The 21,399-nt window shown below is 38.8% G+C and overlaps 1 protein-coding gene across 4 annotated transcripts in view; it reads left to right on the top strand.

Annotated features, from left to right (window-relative positions):
• Positions 1-2,010: 2,010 nt before the first annotated feature.
• The window catches only part of TMEM65 (transmembrane protein 65), a 64,178-nt gene continuing 44,789 nt past the window's right edge, over positions 2,011-21,399 (top strand). For 3 of the 4 annotated variants that reach the window (XM_063079824.1, XM_063079826.1, XM_063079827.1), the window contains exons 1-2: positions 2,011-2,812; positions 20,197-20,277. In XM_063079824.1, the coding sequence (XP_062935894.1) occupies positions 2,527-2,812; positions 20,197-20,277 (367 nt within the window). In that variant the 5' untranslated portion in view covers positions 2,011-2,526. The remainder of the gene's footprint in view (positions 2,813-20,196; positions 20,278-21,399) is intronic. The other variant, XM_063079825.1, reaches the window with a different exon arrangement.

The raw sequence follows: 21,399 nt of genomic DNA, 5'->3' as shown, positions 1-21,399 counted from the left end.
CTTCTATATTTTAGTTTCTCTTATTGTTTTGTAACAGACTTGAATATTCATAAATAATATAGCAAAGGCTTTACAGCAAGCCCCAATGAGCAAGTGCTTATCAGACCAGGTTTGTGATGTCCAATTTATTGGCCAAAGCAAGTCACATGGCCAAGCCCACAGTCAATGTGGACATGGACTACACAAGGGAGTCGATAACAGAAGGTGTAGTTCATTAGGGATCACTATTGTAACAATCTACTACTAACACATAGCTAGGAAATGGTTGATCCAGTGAACACATTTTTGGCAATCTGTCTCTGGAGTCCACAAACAAAACTGCTGTCCTAAAGACTGTTGGCAATGGGTTCTAATTGAGGAGCTTTTTCAAACCTCACTTCCTAGGGGCTAACCTAAGCCCAACGAATCAGAATTTCTTAGGGGTAGGGGAATATTGTGGAGTAGTAATCCCAAGAACCTGAGATTGAAATAACACTGCAAAGGATTCCAAGACACACTGAGGGATTTCAAAGGTGAGAAAGATATAGTTCCTGACTCAAAGAGCTTGCATTTGGGCCGAGCCCGTGGCACACTCGGCACTGGGAGCGCGGCGATGCTCCCGCTGCAGGTTCGGATCCTATATAGGAGTGGCCCGTGCACTCACTGGCTGAGTGCCGGTCACGAAAAAGACAAAAAAAAAAAAAAAAAAAAAAAATGCTTTCCACAGAGAGCATTCTTAATTGTCATTATTACACCACAGAGGCATTGCCCTGAAATTAAGAAACAAAATTGCTTTCCACATTCCTTTTAAATTAGAGCAGTGGTTCTTGAACTTTCATGTGCATCAGTATTAACTTGGAAGGCTTATGAAAACACAGATGACTGGGCCCAATGCCCAAGTTCTGTTTCAGGAGGTCTGGGGTGGAATCCACAACTTCGCATGCTCAGGGACTCACTTTGAGAACCTGAGTTAGAGCACTAGGAGGTTTTAGTGATAACATTCTTCCTTTTATTCAGTTATATATATTGCACTTATTTATAACATATCTAATACATACAAGGTTCTGTGCTGGGTGCAACTCTGGGTATAATGAGGATGGGAATTAGATCTTGATTACACTTAAGCAGATTTATTCTCTAAGTGGATTTATTCTCTAAGACAGGGTGCCTAAGTTCATTAGATAGTTTCAGGTAAAGCAGGGATCTCCTCCCTTAGCAAGAGATAAGGGAAACACCTTCATGGGCAGTAGACCCTTTGACCTGGGCCTAGAAAGATGCTTAGGGCTTGGACACGTGGAAATCGTGGAGAATCGCAGAATTCTTTCCGCCTTGGAGAGGAAAAAAATCCACAAGCAACCACCAGAAATAGTCTGTGGCATTCTTGCTTCTGGCTCCAGCATTAACAATCTGCAAGCACGCTGCTGGCATCAGAACGGGGAAAGGTGTTCTCCGTGTGGAGGTCTCAGTCTCAAACCCTCCTTCTTGGGAAGGGGTAGAACCGGCCTCGCCTTCTCTTTGGAGCACCCAGGGTGTGTGCCTCCGAGCCAGACTGTCTGGCCGAGGCCGCGGTGGGCGCTGATTTGGCAAAGGGCGCAGCTCGGGCGCTTAGTTCCCCAAAGGCCTGAGCAGGGCGCTGTGACCCCGCGAGGCCCCGGGTGGCAGCGCGCTCTCGGCCTGGCTAGTGCCGGGCGCGTGGGGCACATGATGAGCCCCAGATTTCGGCGTGGCTCTGGGGTGGGACTGATGACAGCTGCACTACCCGGCCGGACGAGGGGTCCAAAACCCTTTCTCCCTACTCGGGGTGGATCTAGCGATGGCAGATGCTAGCACAGGAGGTACACGTCCCCTCCTTCCACCTTCACGCACTGAAGGGGGTGGGGACGCGTGTGCGCGATCCTCCCCGGGGCGGGAGCATCGCCTGCGAGGCTGCGGACTGCGCCGGCGCGGCCCCGCCCCGCCCCGCCCCTTTCCCTTCGCCCCTCCCCTTTCCCTTCGCCCCGCCCCGTTACCCCTCACACGGCCACTAGGGGTAGCGGCGGCGGCTGAGGTCTAAGAACGCGGTTGCTTTGAGGGGCAGGACCCCTACAGAGTGCGAACGTGGGGAGGCAAGAGGGTGGGAAAGCCGGCGGGAAGGGAGGGCGGCGCCGGAGAGGGCAGCGCGTGGCTGACTCATCCCTCTGGAAGATCTGACTGACAGACATCCACTCGCCGAACCTGCCCGCCCGCGCCGCTCCTTCTCAGCCGGGAGGCGCCCGCCCGCACCACCCGCCCGCCCTCTCCGGGAGCTCTCCGGCCCGGCCGCCTCAGAGAAAGTTTTTCTCGTCGGAGGGGCCCGAACCGTCGCGGGCCTTTTGGAAGGGAAGGGGAGACGTAAGAGGAGGCGACAGCCACGCGGGCCCGCAGAGTGCATGGTGCCCGGCGCCTCGGCTGCCGGTCAAGAGGACCTCGGGGCGGGGTCAGGCTGAGCCCAGCTCCTTCCTCTCCGCTCCGGCTCGCCAGACATCGCCCTCCCGGACTGCCGCGGGGGTCCTCGCTCCTCAGCCCGCCATGTCCCGGCTGCTGCCGCTCCTGAGGAGCCGGACCGCACGCAGCCTGAGGCCGGGCCCGGCCGCCGCGCCCCGCCCGCCGTCCTGGTGCTGCTGCGGGCGGGGGCTGCTGGCGCTCGCGGCCCCCGGCGGCTCCCGGCAGCTGGGCACCCACCCCAAGAAGGAGCCCATGGAGGCGCTGAACACGGCGCAGGGCGCGCGCGACTTCATCTACAGCCTGCACTCCACCGAGAGGAGCTGCCTGCTCAGGGAGCTGCACCGCTTCGAGTCCATTGCCATCGCCCAAGGTACGGGGGGCGCGACGCCCTCTCCTTCCCCGCCGGTCCCCCGGAGCCCTCTTGGACCCTTGGCCTTGGACCCCCTCCGCCGCCGCCTCCGGCCCCCCGCCCGCCTGGCCCCGCGCTTGGGACGGCCAGGGGGCGGGGGGCGGGCGGGGAACTTTCCGCCTCTTGAGTGTCCCCAAGGCAGGTAGGACAGGCGCGGATCATGCCAGGCAGCCGGAGCCAACTTCTGGCTGGTTCCTCCCCAGCCTCAGAAGCCCGGGCTTCAATCTAAAATGCCAGGCGCCACTGTTGGGATTTTGTTTTGATTTGCCCTGTTTCCCCCTCCCCAGCCCTCCTGTTCCTAAGCCCTTGATGCTTTGGGGCGAACGTGCACCCTTGCAGGTGGCATGTCGTGCCTGCTTGGAGAAAGTGCTACAACTCCAACGAGCAGGAAGAAACTTTCTTGAACGGTTATCAAAGAAAGATGTATGGGTGCCCAAAAGAAGGGGTGTAGCTTCATAAGTCAGGGATGCTCTCAGCTGCTTGTTTCCACATACATCTAGTTGTTAAGCAGCTGAAGGAAACATTTTCTTGGGAGGCTGAAAGAATGGATCCGACCAGCAACTGCATGTACATACTAGCAAGCCCAAATAGGTTCAAGTTAAACTCCAGGTTTTGTTTCCCCGGAGGTTGAAGGAATGAAGTAAATAAGATACTGGGGGGGGGGGGGGGGGGGGTGGAACCTGGCTCTACGATAAAAAGCAGAATTCTGCTCAAAAGTAATTTAGAAAGATGAAAGCAAAGCTATTTTTAAGCTAATATGCTAAAATAGGATATTTTTAAAACAAGTGCAGAATGTGGTAGGTCAGAATTTGAGTCTAGGCGAAAAGGCTAAAAGTTCAGAAAATCAAGAGAATGAAAGGAGTGAACGACTAAAATGGATTCAGTCTTAAAGTATTTTTACTTTTTAAATACTGTTTATAGACAAAACACTTTGCTTCAATTTTATATTACATTCTGATATGTTTGAAAGTTTACTTTTTCTTCCCTAAAGTTAGTACCTACTTATAGGTACCTAAATGTCCTGTAGATTCCTAAATTTAGAGCACATCGATTTGAACGTGGCATTTGATTTGCCAGAGGTACTTGAAAGTGTGTCTTTGGCCTGTGTGCATGAACGGAGGAAAGGATCAGCCACCTCATATAAGCATGACTTAACCCCTACTGCTTCAGAAACTTTTTATTAGTTGTGCCTTTTGGCCACCTTTTTTTTTTTTCCCCCCTTAGTTCAGGAAATTGTGGACCAATTCATAGTGTTGGATGATTCTAGACACCGTTTCCCCACAATGCTTCTACAAGAAAATGTAACATCCTATCAGTTATTAAATGTGTAATCATGACATTATATGAAATCATAATCACATACTAGCATATTTGTAATCTGTATGTGGACTCAGGATGTGGTTTTAAAATACTCAATTCTGAAAATGTGCTCCTTGGAAAATCATATAGACAGTTGTATACTAGAACATTAATTTTTGGAATCTTTCTTAGTAGGCAAGACTTTTTGTACACACATTTTTGCCTTTTCTAAGTAATTTCTTGGCAATTCTGTATTGTCAACATGTTACAAGATTGGAGGGCCCTGTGAATATAATTTTATGGCAGTTCTTGAAAAGCATGCCCTGCAATATGATTGGAAACATTTTATCTTACTTACAATATTGTTTTTGCACCTGCCAGCAATATTGCAGTAGCAATGAAGATATTTTTTAATTTAACATATTTAATTTAACATAAATATTCTGGAAAGGACCCCAAAACTTCAGTCAAGGAAAATCATTATCATCAATTAGACTTAATTATGTAAGTTATATGAGAGAGAGGTCAGTAATTTAAATTGTCTTCTTTGTTTAGAAGAAACGGGCAAGGATATAAGAAACAATGTGGTAGTCAAATGATTATCTCTTGTTTATGAGGTGAAGATTTAAAAGCTTTAATCAGATATTTTTGCTGAAGTTAATGACTAAATTATTGCCCTTTGAATCAAAGGGACACTTAGAGGTGCTACTAATTTTTAGTACAGTCTTGGTGTTCACTCATTATTTTCAATATCAATACCTATAGTTATTATGGAGATAACTAGAATCATCACTTAGTAAATTACCTATTCATTAATCATTTAAAGTAAAAAGGGTTTTGCTATGTTAGAAATGTGTACAGCTCATTTCATTACTGAAATTAGCATTTTTTTCCCCAGTTAGACTAATGAAAAACTCCCGTGTTTTTCTTTTATTGTTGCTTTTTTGAATAATGTTTCTTTTTTTTTTTTTTTTCCTGGAAACTGCTCTGAATAATGTTTTGAAATACCCAACTAATGTACTAAATGTGTGTGTACCACATGCACTTTTTTTTTTTACTCCTTACCCCCATGCAGGTTTTACTATGTGCACTCTCTAATGAAATAAATTCTCTGATAAAAGGGCTGTTTCTTATTATAGAAAATCTTTTGTGTCCCTGGAAAGGGTGCTCATACAATCTAATGAAGAGTTTGGCTTTGGTGTGGGAAAAAGATTATTCATGCTTTGACATGGGAGTGGAATCTACTGAAATTTGGTACATTTACCCTCATCTTTCTTGTGTGTTTATCAGTAGGCATATGATGTAATCTGTGACGAGATAAAGCTTTAGAATCAATTTGTAATAGATAAGGCTGACTTCGTGGGATGTCTTATCATAGTAAAATAGCATATTATGATTTTTAAATTACAAACTGATTTCCTCAGTTTGTAATTTTAAAAAAGTGGATATTATGTTCTCAACTTACCTGCTCAATCTGATGTCTCTTCCAGAAACAGGCCATATTCTGCTGATAGTACATTGTTGGTTCATGTTTTTACATGTAGTACTGGCAAGCTGACGTTGTTACAGTTGCCTTTCAATATTAGCAAAGATTTTTAAAACAAATTTTCTTCCCAGTTACTGTAATTAATATTTCTATTTAAAATGATTTTTTAAATCTTTTAAAATATAGCAGTTTGGTTTTGAAAGGTGAGCAATGCTCATTGTATTAGTTATCCATTGCCATATAACAAATTATCCTATAACACAGTGGTTTAAAACAAGCCTGTATTCTCTCACAAGTTCAGAGGCTCAGGAATCCTGGAGCAGTTTAGTTGGGTATTTCTGTCTCAGGGTCTCTCATGAAGTTGAAATCAAGCTTTCTGCTAGGGCTGCATCAGTCATCTGAAGTCTTGACTGGAGCTGGATGATCCATTTCCAAGAAGACTCAATCACATTGATGTTGGCTGGAAGTCTCAATTCCCTGCCATATGGGCTTCTTCACAGGGCTGCCTGAGTGTTCTCAAAACGTGGTAGTGGGTTTCCTCTAGAACAAGTGATGAGAGAGAGAGTGCATGCGCATGCATGAGCACACATGAGTGCACATGCCTAAGCTGGAAGTCACAGTCTTTTATAATTCAGTCTTAGAAGTGACAGTCCATCTTTTTTATCCTGATACATTGTGGGGAGGGTACTACACGGGGCAAGAATACCAGGAGGTGGGAATTATTGGGGCCATCTATATATTGTGGAGATTGGCTTCCACACTTATTTAGGGGGTTGTAACTAATGCTCATCAGAGAGTTATGCAGAGTGACGAGCTGGCTATTACAGAGGTACAATGAAAGATAATGATTTGAAAAAAAAGGAGCTCCTTAGGGAATATTTTTGTTAAATGTGTACTTAACATATTTTAAAAATGATATTCTTTTTACATATGGCTAATAGGAGATATGTAGAGGTTAACAGAGCAGTTTTTCTATTAATGTTAGATCTTAATTAGCTTGCGTTTTTTGTTTCTCTAAGTAGTAATTGTATATTTTTTTCTTCTTTTTTTGGTAGCCGACCAGTACAGGGATCCAAACCCTTAATTATGTATTTTAAAATTTCCTTTTTACCATTTATCTACATCCGTACATGTTAACCATATAATTCAAAACTTTACTCTTGTAGCCCTCCACTTCTTGAGATTGTTTATTTAAAGTAGGATGAGGAGCTCTGTTTTAAGAACTTGCCATAAGGCGGGAGGGGCCTTTGGCAAAATGAAAGGCTGAGAAATAAAAAACTGATATTAAATTGGATATCTAGAATACTTAAATAAGATACATTATGGAGTCCCGATCACTAGGGATCTTGGACCTTTAACAAGAGTCTCCCCATTTTTCTCAGCCCACTGCTAGGGATGATCTGAGAGAGTAGCCATTTTGTTACGCTACTAGCCTCTGGAATGGATTGGGGATAATCTTGGTTTTTTGCTCAAAGCGAGTAAGAAGGCAAGAAAAATATTTTATACTCCAAATTAAGATACATGAATGAATATATTTCAGTGCCTTGATTGAGACAGTAAAGGAGAAATAAGGGAGGTATAGCCCCAGCTAGGCCCGGCAGGAGGGGAAGAACCAGTATGATGATATGAAGTATGAACAGAGGAAGGAGGTGTGAGAGATCTCTTATAAATCAAGAGCTTCTATACCTTGGCCTATGGAAGTTAAATGAAACTTCGTTACAATCAGTTTTTTTTTTACCAATATAGAAAGAACCTAATTATAGCAGTATATTCCAACAAACTTAATTCTGAATTCTTTAGAGTTACTGGGTATGTTGGAATGGCCTTATTACTAGGGATTACTGCCAGTAGAAAACAGATAATCAAATAGGATTTTTTCTTCCATTATAAATTGAATATATGCTATTTTAATTATCACTCACATATAACTTGATGTTCAGAGTTATGTGTGACTTAAAATAATAATCATTCTATTATATCTCATGATTTGGGGGATCAGGAATATAGGCAGGGCTTAGCTAGATGATTTTGTTTCATGTAGTATCTGTTGAGGTCGTTTCATAAACTTCAGCTGACAGATGGGCTGTTAGAAGGTCTGCACTTTGGTGGACATTGATAGAAGGCTAGGCTCAGCTGGAACTGTTGACCCAAGCAGATGTACATGGGCTCATCAGCATGACAGTCTTAGGGTGGTTGTGATACTTAGATGATAGGGTTCTCAGAAAAATGTTCCAAGAGGGCTAGAAAGAAGCTATAAGACTTTGTATTAGTTTCTTATTGCTACTGTAACAAATTACCACAAATTTAGTGGCTTACAACAACACAGACATATTGTCTTAACATTCTGAAGATCTCAAGTCCAAAATGAGTCTTAAGGAGCTAAAATCAAAGTGTCAGCAAGTCTCTGTCGTCCTGGAGGCCGAACGGGAGAATATGTTCCTTCGAGCTTTTGGCAGTTCTTGGTTCCTGGCCACATCATTTGAATCTCTGCTTTAGTTGTCACATCATCTTCTCCCTCACTGACCTTTTTGCCTCTCTCTTATATGGACCGTCATGATTACATTTAGGACCCGCTTGGATAATCCAGGGTAATCTCACTTTCTCAAAATCCTTAAATTAATCACACTTGCAAAGTCCCTTTTGCTATATAAAGTAGTATATTCACAGGTTGGGGGATTAGGATATGGATATCTTTGGGAGCATTTATTCACTCTACAACAGACTTGTTATGACGTAGCCTTGGAAGTCCCATTATGTCATTTCTGCTGCATATTGTTGGTCAAGCAAGCCGCTGATGCTAGTCCAGATTCAAGGGAAAGGAAATTAGGAGGTATTACAATTATTAGGTGACCATATCTAATAATTGTTGTTTGTTCCTTTATATCAGTACATTAAAAAAAAAAAAAGATTTTGTTGGAAATTTTTTATTACATCTTTATTAATTCAGACCATTGACATATTAAGGTTTTTTTTTTTTTTTTTCCTTTTTTAATACTTAAGCCCTTATTTTGAACATTTGCTCTTATACTGGGTGCTAGTACAATGATTCCTTTTATATATTGAGATGTATAGGATTCTTTCTTCTGTATTAGGATTTCTCACCTTTGGCAATATTAACATTTTGGGCTGGATAATTCTTTGTTGTGGGGGCTGTCCCCCACACAGGGTATTTAGCCATATCCCTGTCCTCTGCTCACTAAACCCTCCCACTTGTCCCACCCCAGTTGTGTCAACCAAAAATGTCCCCAGACATTGGTAAATGTTCCTTGGAGAAGATGGGATGGGAAGTGTTGGAGAGAGGGGGTAGTAAAACATTCCTGGTTGAGAGCCATTGCTTTATATGAAATGCTGTGGGCTGTTTTCCTTTAGATGCTCTGCCTTGTCGCTCCTCTTTTCCTATCATCCATTGATACTTGTAATTATCAGTGTATTCTCTTTGCTTCTAGTTCATTGCTTCGTTTTACAAATATTTGTCTCTGGATCAGGGCAAAAGGGTAATTCCTTATGTATCTATCAGACTTCTCACCTCTAGCAAATAAATGGACTTTGTGGTAACTGTTTTCCTTGATTGTGTTATCTCTTCACTTTGAAGCTCGTGACTAAATTCTAAATATTAGAAACCTCGAAAATATGGCTCCCAGGTGTTAAATAAAAATTATCATAGGCCTTTGTTATGGACTAAGTTCTTACACTAGGCCCCAACAGACCAGACTGAAAAACCAAAATGGAGTCACCCCTGCTAAGTTCTATATAACTTAGGTTGTGGTAAGAGATAACTGCCAATCCAACAGGCCAGTTTAAGTCTTAAGTAGGTATGATAATGAAATTTCCTCTGCTTTAATCCTTACATGAAAGAGTTAGCCTGAAGTGACCCGATATTAACTAATCATTTATTTTTCTATTGTTCTGTCTCCTGTCCCCACCTTATAAGGAAAATAACTTTGAAATAAGCAGTCTGCTTTTTGTTCTTTGTTTCTGCTTTTTTCATCCTTTTCTGTCTATAAAGCCTTTGTTGTTTGTAATAAACTTGGGAGCACTTCTCTGACTCTGTCAGATGGTTTTTCCCAGGTTGATCCTCACAATTGGTTCCCACTAAACTTTACAAAATTATTTCTGCCTTGATATCCTTAATTGTGGTCAAGACAGAGAAGTCAAACATTGCTATAGTTTAACTCACTTATAATTAATTTGATGTTTTCCATCTCAGTAGTCACTTATTGCTTATTTTTTATAGCACTTATAACAAGCAAGTTTTCATAAACAAATTTGTGGATAGGAAAATTTCAATAATATAAAGTCAGTAATTTATAGGGTCATATAGAGGGTGGGATGGAATAAAAGGTAATGGATGATTCTGAATGTTGGTGATGATCTGATATTGAACCATTATTAGTGGAGATTGTTTTAGTTTTTCCAAAAATAGTGATACGTTTGCATAACCATGTTTTTGTCTGGTTTCCTTTTGTCTGAATATAAAATAACTGGAACAAAGAGAAACTAAATCCCTGAGTGCAGATTTTATTAGCATCTTGTTCAAGTCAGCTGAATTAATTAGTATGTAGCTTTATAGGAATCAAGACTTGTCTTTGACTCACAGGTTTGTGACTACTTTAAGCTGATGAAAACAATCACGTAAAAACAGGTAGTTACAGGTTAAAATTACCTCAAATGATCTGGTAAATGAGAAGCTCTTGTAGACAAAAGACTTTGCAGGTAACAAAATGTCATTCCTCTTAAGCTCTGAAACATTTACTTTTTTTGTTCTGTTTTGTTTTGCTTTTTGGTGGCTGGCTGGTACAGAGATTGAACCCCAGACCTTGGTGTTTTATCAGCACCATGCTCTGACCAACTGAACTAACCGGTAGCATATTTGATGGTAGCATATTTGAACATATTGCATTTTTTTCTTGCCTTAGTGAAAGTATAATGAGCACAATTTAGCTTCTACCAGATGTCAGAATCCTTACATACAATATTTTAACACAATAATTTTCTTTGGGGCTATTTCTATTTGTAGACATACTAGTCATTACACCACATGCCTTCAGAACACTGTGCTGTTTCAGTTGGCATGCTTGTTAGACTCTGTCATAGTAGTAGTGAAATGTGTTGGGCTTAGTCTGCCCCTCTCCCCTTCATCGCTCTCATACTATTCTATTCTCATTCATTGCTTGTGGTTGTGGAAAACTTTTCTGCTTCATTGCATTCTGGCTTTTTTTCTAATGTCTGCTTTCTGCTATTTGCCACTCTTCATAATGTTTTTAATTTTCTTCTTTTTCTTGTGTTTTTTCTCTTTTTTAAACCCCCACTCCTACCCACACCCTCTCTGTTCTTCTCAGTAGGGTTTAATCTTGATAGACATTTCAAGGACCACGATTCTCTTTTGTCTTTCCAGTTAACCAGTTGCATCTGTCACATTACAATCAATCTTTGACTCTTCAGCTGTCACTCTGAAGATCTTCCTTATGAGTAGTTTTGTTAACATCTGGATTATGGCTATTCAAAGAATCATTGTTTTCAGCTCCTAAAAGGTAATTGACTGAGGCATTACTACTTATGGATCTTAAAGTTTAAGGGAAATTTAAGGTAGAGTGATGTTCTTACTTGGTTTAGTTTAGATTTTCTATCTTTTTTTCTGAGTTTTAGGGTATTATTTAGTATAGTGTATTTGTAGTTTTAAAATTTAAAAAACATTTGTAGTTTTAAAATGAAACTGGTATTTTGTAACATATCTATGAATTTCTATTGTATAATCTTATGAATTTCTATTGTATAATGGTTTTTATATTTTATGGAAGACATACTACTGCTATGCTTTTGCTGCTGCTAACACCATCTTTCCCACTATTACTTACCAATTATTGAGTATTTGCTGTGTGCCAGACATACCGAGCTGAGTTTTCATGTAATTATTTTGTTTACGTCTCTTGGAGGGTGAAGGAATTATCTCTATTTATAAATTAAGAAACTGAGGCTGAGAGTAGCTTACCCCGGATCCTTCAACCTATGTGTCAGAGTAGAGTTAATGACTTAGCATTGTCTGACTCTAAAATCTCTGTTCTTACTATTGTGTCTTTCTGGATATCCATACCTGGGATTTTTAACACATGTTGGGAAAAAAAGCACCTCAAATGTGCAATAAAAGTAAAATGTTCTGGTTACACACAGATATCTTAGTTTATCTTCTGTATGTTTGCACAATATACAACATTCAATACAAAAACAAATATGGCATTGTTACTTTGAAAATGAGGGAAATCAATGTGCAAACAAGTTAATATACTGTGTAAAAAGTTTGGAAGAGTCAGAAAACTAGTATTTGGGACTTGTAGCTGTCGTAAATCTCTAACCTTGATTCTAATTTTCCTTTAGATCTTTGAGTGAGATATTTATTTATTTATTTATTTATTTATTTATTTATTTTTTATTTTTTTACTATCTAACATATAATCCTTTGGAAGGCTTTCCAAACTTTGAGTTGATTTTTAGCTTTCTGGGTATTAGGTACTCGTAAGATAACTGTATAATGATATCCAATGGTTAATTGGATATATGGACTTGAGCTCCAGAGTAAGATTCAAGTTTGGGAATCTGTCCCAAATAGGTAGTAACTAAGGCCAGTCAGAGTAAGTAAAGTGAAAGGAGAAGATCCCAAGAAAGAACTCTGAAAAATGCCAATGCTTATTAGAGGGGAACAGGACAAAGAACCAGAACTAGAAGAGTGGCCACAGAGACAGGAAAAGTAACAGGAACAATGTCTTCCAGAAGCTAAGCTAAGAAGAGAGCATTTCAAGAAAGAGGGAGTGATCTGATGTTTTAGAGGGGTCAAGTAAGAGGAATATGGGCGGTAGTCCATTTTAATAACACAAGAGATTGATGTCTTTGTCAGAAGCAGTTTCATGATAACAAAATGGGGAGAAGCCAGATTTTAGTTGGGTGATAAGGGAGTATCATTAAGCAAGGATTCAACCTCTCTAAAGGGAACTTTGGATATAGAAGGGAGGTGTTGGGCAGCAGCTTGATTTTATCAGAGACTCTCTTTTTACTCATAGGCCAGAAGTCTATGGTACTAGTATACTCATTCTTTACAGATGGTCCTGTGTAGAATTCTAGTTCATCGGAGGCATTATTCTTTTTTTTTTTATAATTATTATTTATTATTTTTTATTGTAACACAGTTGATTGTATATATCTGTGGGGTACAGAGTTGAATATCATTACCAGTGTGCAATATGTGATGCTCAAATTAGGATAATTAGTATATTCAGCATTGTACAGTGACATCATATTTCATGGCCCTTTACTAATTTCTCCCTTCCCCTACCCCTTCCCCTTTCACACCTCTGGTAACCTCAGTTCTGTTCTTTCTTTTTGAATGGAAATCATCATGTTGAAGGGATACTTGCACCCCCATGTTTATTGTAGCTCTATGTACAGTAGCCAAGAGTTGGAACCAACCTTAAAGTCCATTGTTGGATGACTGGGTAAGGAAAATGTGGTATATATACACAATGGGATACTACTCTGCCAAAAAAAGGAATGAAATACTGTCATTCACAGCAGCATGGATGAACTTAGAGAAAATTATGTTAAGTGAAATAACCCAGGCACAAAAAGAGAAATACCATATGTCTTCACTCATAAGTGGGAGCTAAAAAATAAACAAATACATAAAAAAAGAGAGAGAGAGAGAGAGATACAGCAATCACAATAATACATTGAACTTTCAAAAGGAGAGAACAGTGGCATTATTCTCACGCTGTATGACTTCAGATTTCCAGCCTTCTACTTCCATTCTGATCCTCAAAGCATTTACAAATAGAGAATTCTTCTTGTTCTATACTTTGAGATGTTTTATAGCAGGCTGACATTTTAACATCTTTTCTGTAGCAAGCAACAGTTAACCATCTTATAGTCATACATCTGAGGAGGTAATCTTATTCCATTTCTGTAACATCAAAAATCTCCTTAAGTGCTTTCACATAGTTTGAGGAAACTTAAAAGTGATAACAATTCATTATGAAAGCTTCAGTATCACAGGTAAGCAGATCATACCCCTAGTTAGCAGCTTGTGTAGAAAATGTGCAGGACATTTAGAGGTAAAATCTTTTCATGGTAAGCTTTTTTGATAAGAAGCTTATAGATGAAATGAAATTTAAATAGAATATGCCAAAATTTACGTTTGCACTATCTGTCAAATATATAGATAAATGAGCAAAATCTAGTTTATATTTAGATAAATTATCAACCACCTTTTGTTTTTCTGCAGTTTCATTAAAATTTTCATTGAAATTAACAAGGTGATTTGAAGCTTCATTTTTTAAAGTAAAGTACTTAAGAGGTAGAGAACAATTTTGTTGTTGTTGCCGCAATTTAGGTGCATTCCTTTATGTACTATAGGAAACATGACTGGCAAGATCTGACAGAATCAACTGTACACTGTAAGGGACTAACACATTCGTTATAAAATTTTCCCCTTTTGCTTACTCACTTGACATTTTAGTTGCAACCTCTGAATCAGAAAATGTAACCTTACTCAGTTTCATAGAGAAATCAAGTTAACAATACAATAATGCATGTTTGATTGTATGGTATGCCTAAGCTAATTCAGTGGTCACTATTGGAGCATTACCTTTAGGGAGACAAAAAACATTTAATTGATTTAGAAGTATTTACCTGTCTTATCCTGGACTTGTAATATTTAGTCTCCGTATGTGCTTTCACATCCTCTTTTCCACATTCCCAATCCCAAATTCTTTTCTGCATATTGTATAGTATGCGCTGCTCAAAATCCAGTTGTATGAGTTCTTCCATTGGTCATTAAAATAACACAGTTGTTTCACTTTATGTTTCAGTGCTTTCCGGGTCATGCTGGCATTTGTATTATCATTCTTTTCATTTTCATTATCTAATCTTGTAGAAAACATGGTTACCATATTCAATGATAAAAAATAAACTAGTACTATCTCAATACACAGTACAACAGTTATTCCCCAACCAAAGTCAAAGATGGATGGTTAGTGTTCACAATTACAATGCACTTACACTGTACATTTAAGTGGCATCACAAGGAGTGATGTAACAACAGATGATCCATAACCATGAACTGCAAATCATGGTTGCCAACATCAGTGGTCAAGGAAAAAAACACAGGTCAGTGATAGCAACTGAGGAAGGAAGATGAATCTATGCCAGGTCCATTTAATATTAAAAACTGTATTAGGGCTGGCCTGTGGCTCACTTGGTAGAGTGTGGTGCTGATAACACCAAAGCTACGGGTTCAGATCCTTATATAGGGATGTCCGGTTATCTCACTTGGGAGAGCGTGATGCTGACAACACCTAGTCAAGGGTTAAGATCCCTTACCGGTCATCTTTTAAAAAACAAACAAACAAAAACCAGTATTGATTTCAGCCCATATTTGTGAGGCCACTGTAGGGGGTTTGTACTTTCCCCTCAACTTTCTGCACCTGTCATCTAAGAAGGAAATTTTTGTATTTCAGGGAGGGATTTCCTGAGATGCAGGACCTTCAAGTGCTAAAACTTAAGTCCTTCCAGGTCATTCTTCATGCTGTACAGAGGACAGTATTTTTACCCTTCTCACAGACTAAGGCTTTTTATTCATAGGAGAGATTGGGAAAAGGATCCAGGTAGAGTTTCGTGTCCCTCCTGCATAAGTGCTGTTTCCCTCCTCTATGTCCCCACCACAGTGGACATTTTCTTAGGGCTCTCTCCTGTCTTCGTGTATGGTGAGATTTGCAGTGAGAGAACCTGCAAGAAGGTGGGGATTCCCCCAATTTATGCATCCTCTAGTGTCTTCATACTGTCTCACCAACCCTCATTCTGCCTTCATCTGTTCCCCTACCATTCTCGCTATGCTCTTCTTAGGGGGTCCAGTTGCATGTATCCCAAGTAAGCAAGTGCTAATGTCTACACTGTCCTTGCAGGTGCCTGCCTCTCTTTTGATTTAGGGGCAGTTGTTTGCTCTGTGACTTCAGTTCTCCAATGGGTTCGAAATGTCATGATTTGAATTGAGTTTGACTTTATTTCATTGTAAGGATGGGACAACACTCCTTGTAGCTCTAGACATCCCATAGTGAAAACCAGAACCCTGCTTACCAAAGTTTAATGTACGTACATCATCTAGGAATCTTACTGAAATGCAAATTCTATTTTAGTAGATTAGACATGGGGCCTGAGATCCTACATTTCTGACAAGTTCTGAGGGTCTCAATGCTGTAGGTCCAGGGACTATTTTTGAGTAGCAAGGTTATAGAAGGTGTTTTTTGTTTTTAGGGTGGGAAAGAGTTGAAGTCATATAGATAGACAAATTTAAATTGTGAAGGGAAACAGGCAGACATTTAAAAGTGATAATGTAAGATGGGGCACATTTTGTGAATTGGTGGAATTTAATGTTAGAGTGTGAGTAAGATCTTATGGTTTAAAAAAATGATACCCTAGAATTTTTTTTTTTTTCTGTTGAAGATGTCTTAAAGATCATCTTCTTAAAGATGTTAGGAAATAAGTGAATTATTAACACCGATTTTATAGTTATACAGCAATCACTTTTGAGAAATAAAGGCTGTGTAATAGATGTATTCCTTTTTGTTCATCTTCTTCTACTGTCCATTGGTTAATCTAATTTCTCTAGTGAACTCTGCCCTCAGTCATACTTTCTTCTCTCTGCTTTTCTTTGTGCTGTGCTTTCCCCCATTTAATTTTTTTTATTACTTTAAAAATTTTGAAACAGTCTCAAATTTACAGAGAAGTTTCAAGTTTAGTATAAGTTTTTTTCTTTTTTTCTCTCCTGAATCAGAGAATAAGTTTCTGATACGATATCTTGTCATCCCTGTCATAGGTGCAATTCCTTGGGAAGCAGTCTCTGAGACAAAGATTAATATGCAAGAAATTTATTGGGTAGTGCTATTGAAATCCTTATTTTAGAAAGGGAAGAAAGGAAGCAGGATTGGGCAGAGGTAGAAGTAAAGTTGTGATAGAGTCTCAGTGAAAGCATCAGCTGACCTTGTGGGGAGTTCTGGAGATGGGATGACCCTTCTGCACTGTCCTGAATTGAGCAATAGGGCTGGGCCTCTACCTCTGTGAAAAAGAGCTATTGGATGATTGGATGTGGACTGCCCTGGGCAGGGTGCAGAGCCTTGGGGAGGCAGCATTCTTCACTATGGCAATCCCCCCAAATGACTGACCACTGAAGGTCTTAACAGGACTTCTGGGGTAGCTAAGGATCTGATTGTGCACCACAGTGTCCACCACAACTGGACTAAATTGGTGTGTATTTCATACAAACAAGAATATTGTCCTGAATAGCCACAACATGGATAAATTAGTACCATCTAATACTCTGATGTCATTCAGGTTTCACCAGTTGTCCCAATAATGCTCCTTTAAAGCAAAAAGATCCAGACCAGATTCACATGTTGCATTTAATTTTTACATATTTTTAATTTCCTTCCATCTGGAACAGTTCTTCAGTTTTTCCCTTGAGTTGCATGGCCCTGACAGTTTTGGGGATTACAGACCAGTTATTTTGTAGCATGTTCTTCAGTTTGGGTTAGTCTCTTTCCTCATGAATAGATTTCAGTTATGCATCTTTGGCAGGAATATCGCAGAAGTGATTTTACGTTCTTTTTCATTTTATCATTTGGCTTAGGATTTCAGTTTGTCCCTGGCAATTAACTTTGAATATCTGACTGAAATGGTGTTTGTCTGACTTGTCTACTCTAAGGCTACTATTTCCTTTTTGTAATTGGTAAGTATTTTGTGAGGTGGTACTTTGGGTCTATGAAATGTCCTATTCATCAATCATTCAATTTATTTATATTGATATTTACTCATGGTTTTCTGTTCTTTTCAATGGGTTATAATTCATTACTGTAATTTTTGATCTTCCAGCTGTTCCATATTTGGTCAGTAGCAACCCCTTCAGGCTGGCTTCTGTGTCTTTTTGACATATCCCCATTATTCTGGGAGTATTTCCTGGCCTCACAAGATGTTCCAGGATAATCTTGAACTTTTCCTGTGCTAGCCCTAGAATCAGCCATTTATACAAGGATCTCAATTCCATGTAGAATTGTATTTAGAAATGAAGATCTGGGCATTAGGTGTGCTCATAGCTATTAGGATGTTGCTGTTCCCAAGCTCCTACAGTGGACAGACCTAGTAAATAAATGAATATATATACTTATACATAATATGTATCATTTATATACCTGACTCTGTGTATTATAAAATGAGAGTTCATAACAATCTCTCCAGTACTAATCCAACAACATACAGGGCACATTCTACTTTTCTCAGTTTCTGTTTTTCTAACTCCATTCTCTGATGTAGAAATACCTGGCTCCTGTTATCCTTAATATATTTATTTTTTTAGTCACTACTCCTATATGTCACCAATGTTCCATCACCACCACTGCCAATATAGTCCTATACAGATGACCTTCTCACTCTAATGTTGGGCACTGACACCCTGAGCCACGATCACCTCTCCCCTGCCATGTGGAAGCCTTTCTCACCTCAGTTGCATTCTGACACCTTGTGCCAGACTGACCTCCCCTGCCCCCCATGTGTATACTCCCTTACTCTGCTTAAGCTCTGAAACCCTATTCTAGGCCATTGTCTCCTGCAGAGATACCTACCTCACTCAATCCTACCTCATGGTTTTTGAAATGAATTTTATGGGAAGGAGTCTGTGAGACAAAAATTAATATGTAAGAAGTTTAGTGGGGAGTGCTCTTGGAATCCTCACCTTAGGAAGGTAAGGTAAGGAAGCAGGTTTGGGTAGAGGTATAAGCAAAGTTGTCATACAGTCTCAATGGAAGCCTTAGCTGACCCTGTGTACTTACTTAAATCTTCCAATGCTTTAAGGCCAAACCCAAACCATGCATCTTTTTGGAGGCTGTCTTCCACTTCTTAGGGACATAATTTCTCCTTTCTGGAAATTTATGCCGTATTTTTTAGTTCTCTAATCATTTCATGTCTGTTTGTTCATCCTACCGAACCATGTGACCCTTTGAGATCAAGGGCTATTTTCTGCAAGTTTTTTTTAAAAAAAATAGCCTTTAAGAAGTTGTTTTTGTTGTTGTTGTTCAGTGATGGATGCAAAGGCAGATTTAAAAAAACCTGCTAGCCAATTTATGTTCTCTTTGTTTTTAAACACAAGATTTGATCATTGAACCCTGCTTTTTTATAGATTAGCTACTCTTTGGCTGATAGTTGAATGATAGTAAATTCAAGAAATTCAAGGGGCAAACATTTAACTTCTAAGGGAAAGAATGTTATTCCCTTTTATTTTCCATTAATTTGTATATGTGGAAAAAATAATGTATATCAAATTCTAATGCCCTAATTTTTGTCTGGATTTATTTCTTTAAATAATTGATTTTTCATTATTACTGGCAGTTCCGGCTTTGCATGATTCCCCTATGCATCAATTTCAGTAACCATGTTTTAGTTAAATAACATCAGCCCCCAAAAATATGGTTCAAATTTCATTGCACAGTATACTAACTTTTGAATAATTGTATAAAGTACAAACTTTATTGCTGTTCCCCACTCCACAAATCACTGTATAGAAAAAGATGTGCATTATTATCATGACCAAATCACATCACTTCTTTTAGAGTCCATTGGTCATTGTGCATCTGTTGTTCAGTTCACACACAGCTTGCCAAGCTTGTGGTTGTGTTTCCTCCTGGTCTCCCAGTGACAAGCCCATGCAGTGTTTTACAAAAATGGATAATCAAAAGAGAATTGACGAAAAATGATGAAAGTGCAGCCAAGAAACAAAGTAATAATGCTGAAGTAAGTTCCGATCAAATGTAAATGGAGTATAGAAGAAATAGCTGATTCTAGGAATGTTGACACTGCCTTTGAACTGCTGCCTTTTGAGAGACTCCAGATATGCAGCCAGAGGAGCTTAGGGAACGTGAACTTATGGATGTAAATGAGGAAAGTGAGCAGGTTGTGATGAAGTTTATATTATCAAAAAGTTTACATTAAAGGAACTCTCAGAGATATTTTATGACATTGAAAATGTAAAGGATAAATGTAAACTAATCCAGACTTAGAAAGGAGTGTGACAGTTCACCAAGGTATAGCAAAGATACTTGCTCCGTATTGAGAAATTATACTAGAAGAAAAAGACTAGCACTGTTCAAACTACTTTTGATAAGTTTTTACAAAGAAATGAAACAATTTAATTATCAGTGTTTCTAATTGTTTTAAATTGTAGTATACTAAATTTAGTTTTACTATTTTCATAATTTTCCTTAGTATTTATACATGTCAGTAAAAGAGAGTTTTTAATGTTTTGACAAAAACTTTTAAAAGTTATAGAACAAATGTAATTTTTCCTTTTGGTTATTAACATTGCTTTGCACAGTTTTAGCTTGCATTGTCAGTTTTACAGCACACACTACTGTGCAAAGCATGGACTGCCTATATACTAGCATGTGGCACTTCCAAAATTTCATGTACTTTTTAAAATTTGTACGTATTTTATTTATTGCTTGAATATCCTTTGATTTAAAAATATTTTTAGCATGCAGATATCCCAAACCTGAGATTGCCATTGTGAAGCGTGCGAAGGAGGTATCATCAGCAGAGACCCCTGATAGTTTTGGTATAGTATAATCTTACGGTATTGTTTGTCAGATGTTTACTAGAAGTAGTAAAGCCATCTATTTGATATAACTTCTTGCTTGTTTGAAATAGAATGCTTTTTTAAAAAATTTTTTTGCACTAGTGTTTTTAGGCTGTCTATAGAATATTTCTGTTATCTAATCCTAGACTTTATGGATATGGTGGAATAATAACTGTATGCTTAACTAACTGAAGGATTAAATTTATGATATTAAGAAAAGACAAAATCATTTACATTTAATTATATTTAAGTGTAGTGTATTTTACAAATTGTTGAAATAACCATAGCAAGTACAGCATAAGAAAGAACAAAAACAAAGACTTTCTTTAGGATGAATGAGTAGGAAAAAAGGACCACACAGAGGGAAACCTTTAGAATATTGCAAAGAGAAACTGTATTTAACTAATTGAACTTAAGTAAACATTCAGTATATTAAAAATACATTCTTGACTAGTTTGAAAGCCTTATGTAAGTTCATTTAAAGGCCACTCTTCAAAGTTTTTTAGATTTAGCTTCCAAACAGCTTGATATCTAACTTTGGTTGCATGCTGTGGTGGTGGTTGTGGAACTCTGTGTGTGTGTTAGAGAGAAAGAGAGAGAGAAATAAAGATTAAAATAAATATTTATCAGTACCTATTTATTTATGATTACTATTTAATTGAGATACTTTGCCTAAAAGTATAACATAATGTATGAAAAATAATCCAAAATATTTTATGGACTCCTTGTAATTTTGTAAGGATAAACATTAAATACAACTTAGACTGTGTATATGGTGTCAGGAGCAAAAACCAAGCTGTAAGAACTTCAGGGAAATACAGAGGCATAGCGTGTGTGTCAGACACACACACACAAACACACATACATTACACTGTTTGCAAAAACTCCCCAGTACACTCTACTTTGCCAGTTATAATTCTAAAATTAAAATTAAATTTCAGTTTCCATGTAGAAGTTAAATATTTAATATAAATGTGTTTTGAAGAATAATGTTTTAATTTTGAGTTATTAGCCCTCATTTTTAGGATGATTTAGGGAAAAATAAATGATACTTATTCTATACATGATGGCAAATGATATCACTAGGAGGTAAGGTACTTC

The sequence above is a fragment of the Cynocephalus volans genome, chromosome 15, assembly GCF_027409185.1.
Source record: "Cynocephalus volans isolate mCynVol1 chromosome 15, mCynVol1.pri, whole genome shotgun sequence".
NCBI classification, from domain to species: domain Eukaryota; kingdom Metazoa; phylum Chordata; class Mammalia; order Dermoptera; family Cynocephalidae; genus Cynocephalus; species Cynocephalus volans.
The sequence above is the reverse complement of the archived record's forward strand: the minus strand, read 5'-3'. Positions and strand labels throughout refer to the sequence as shown.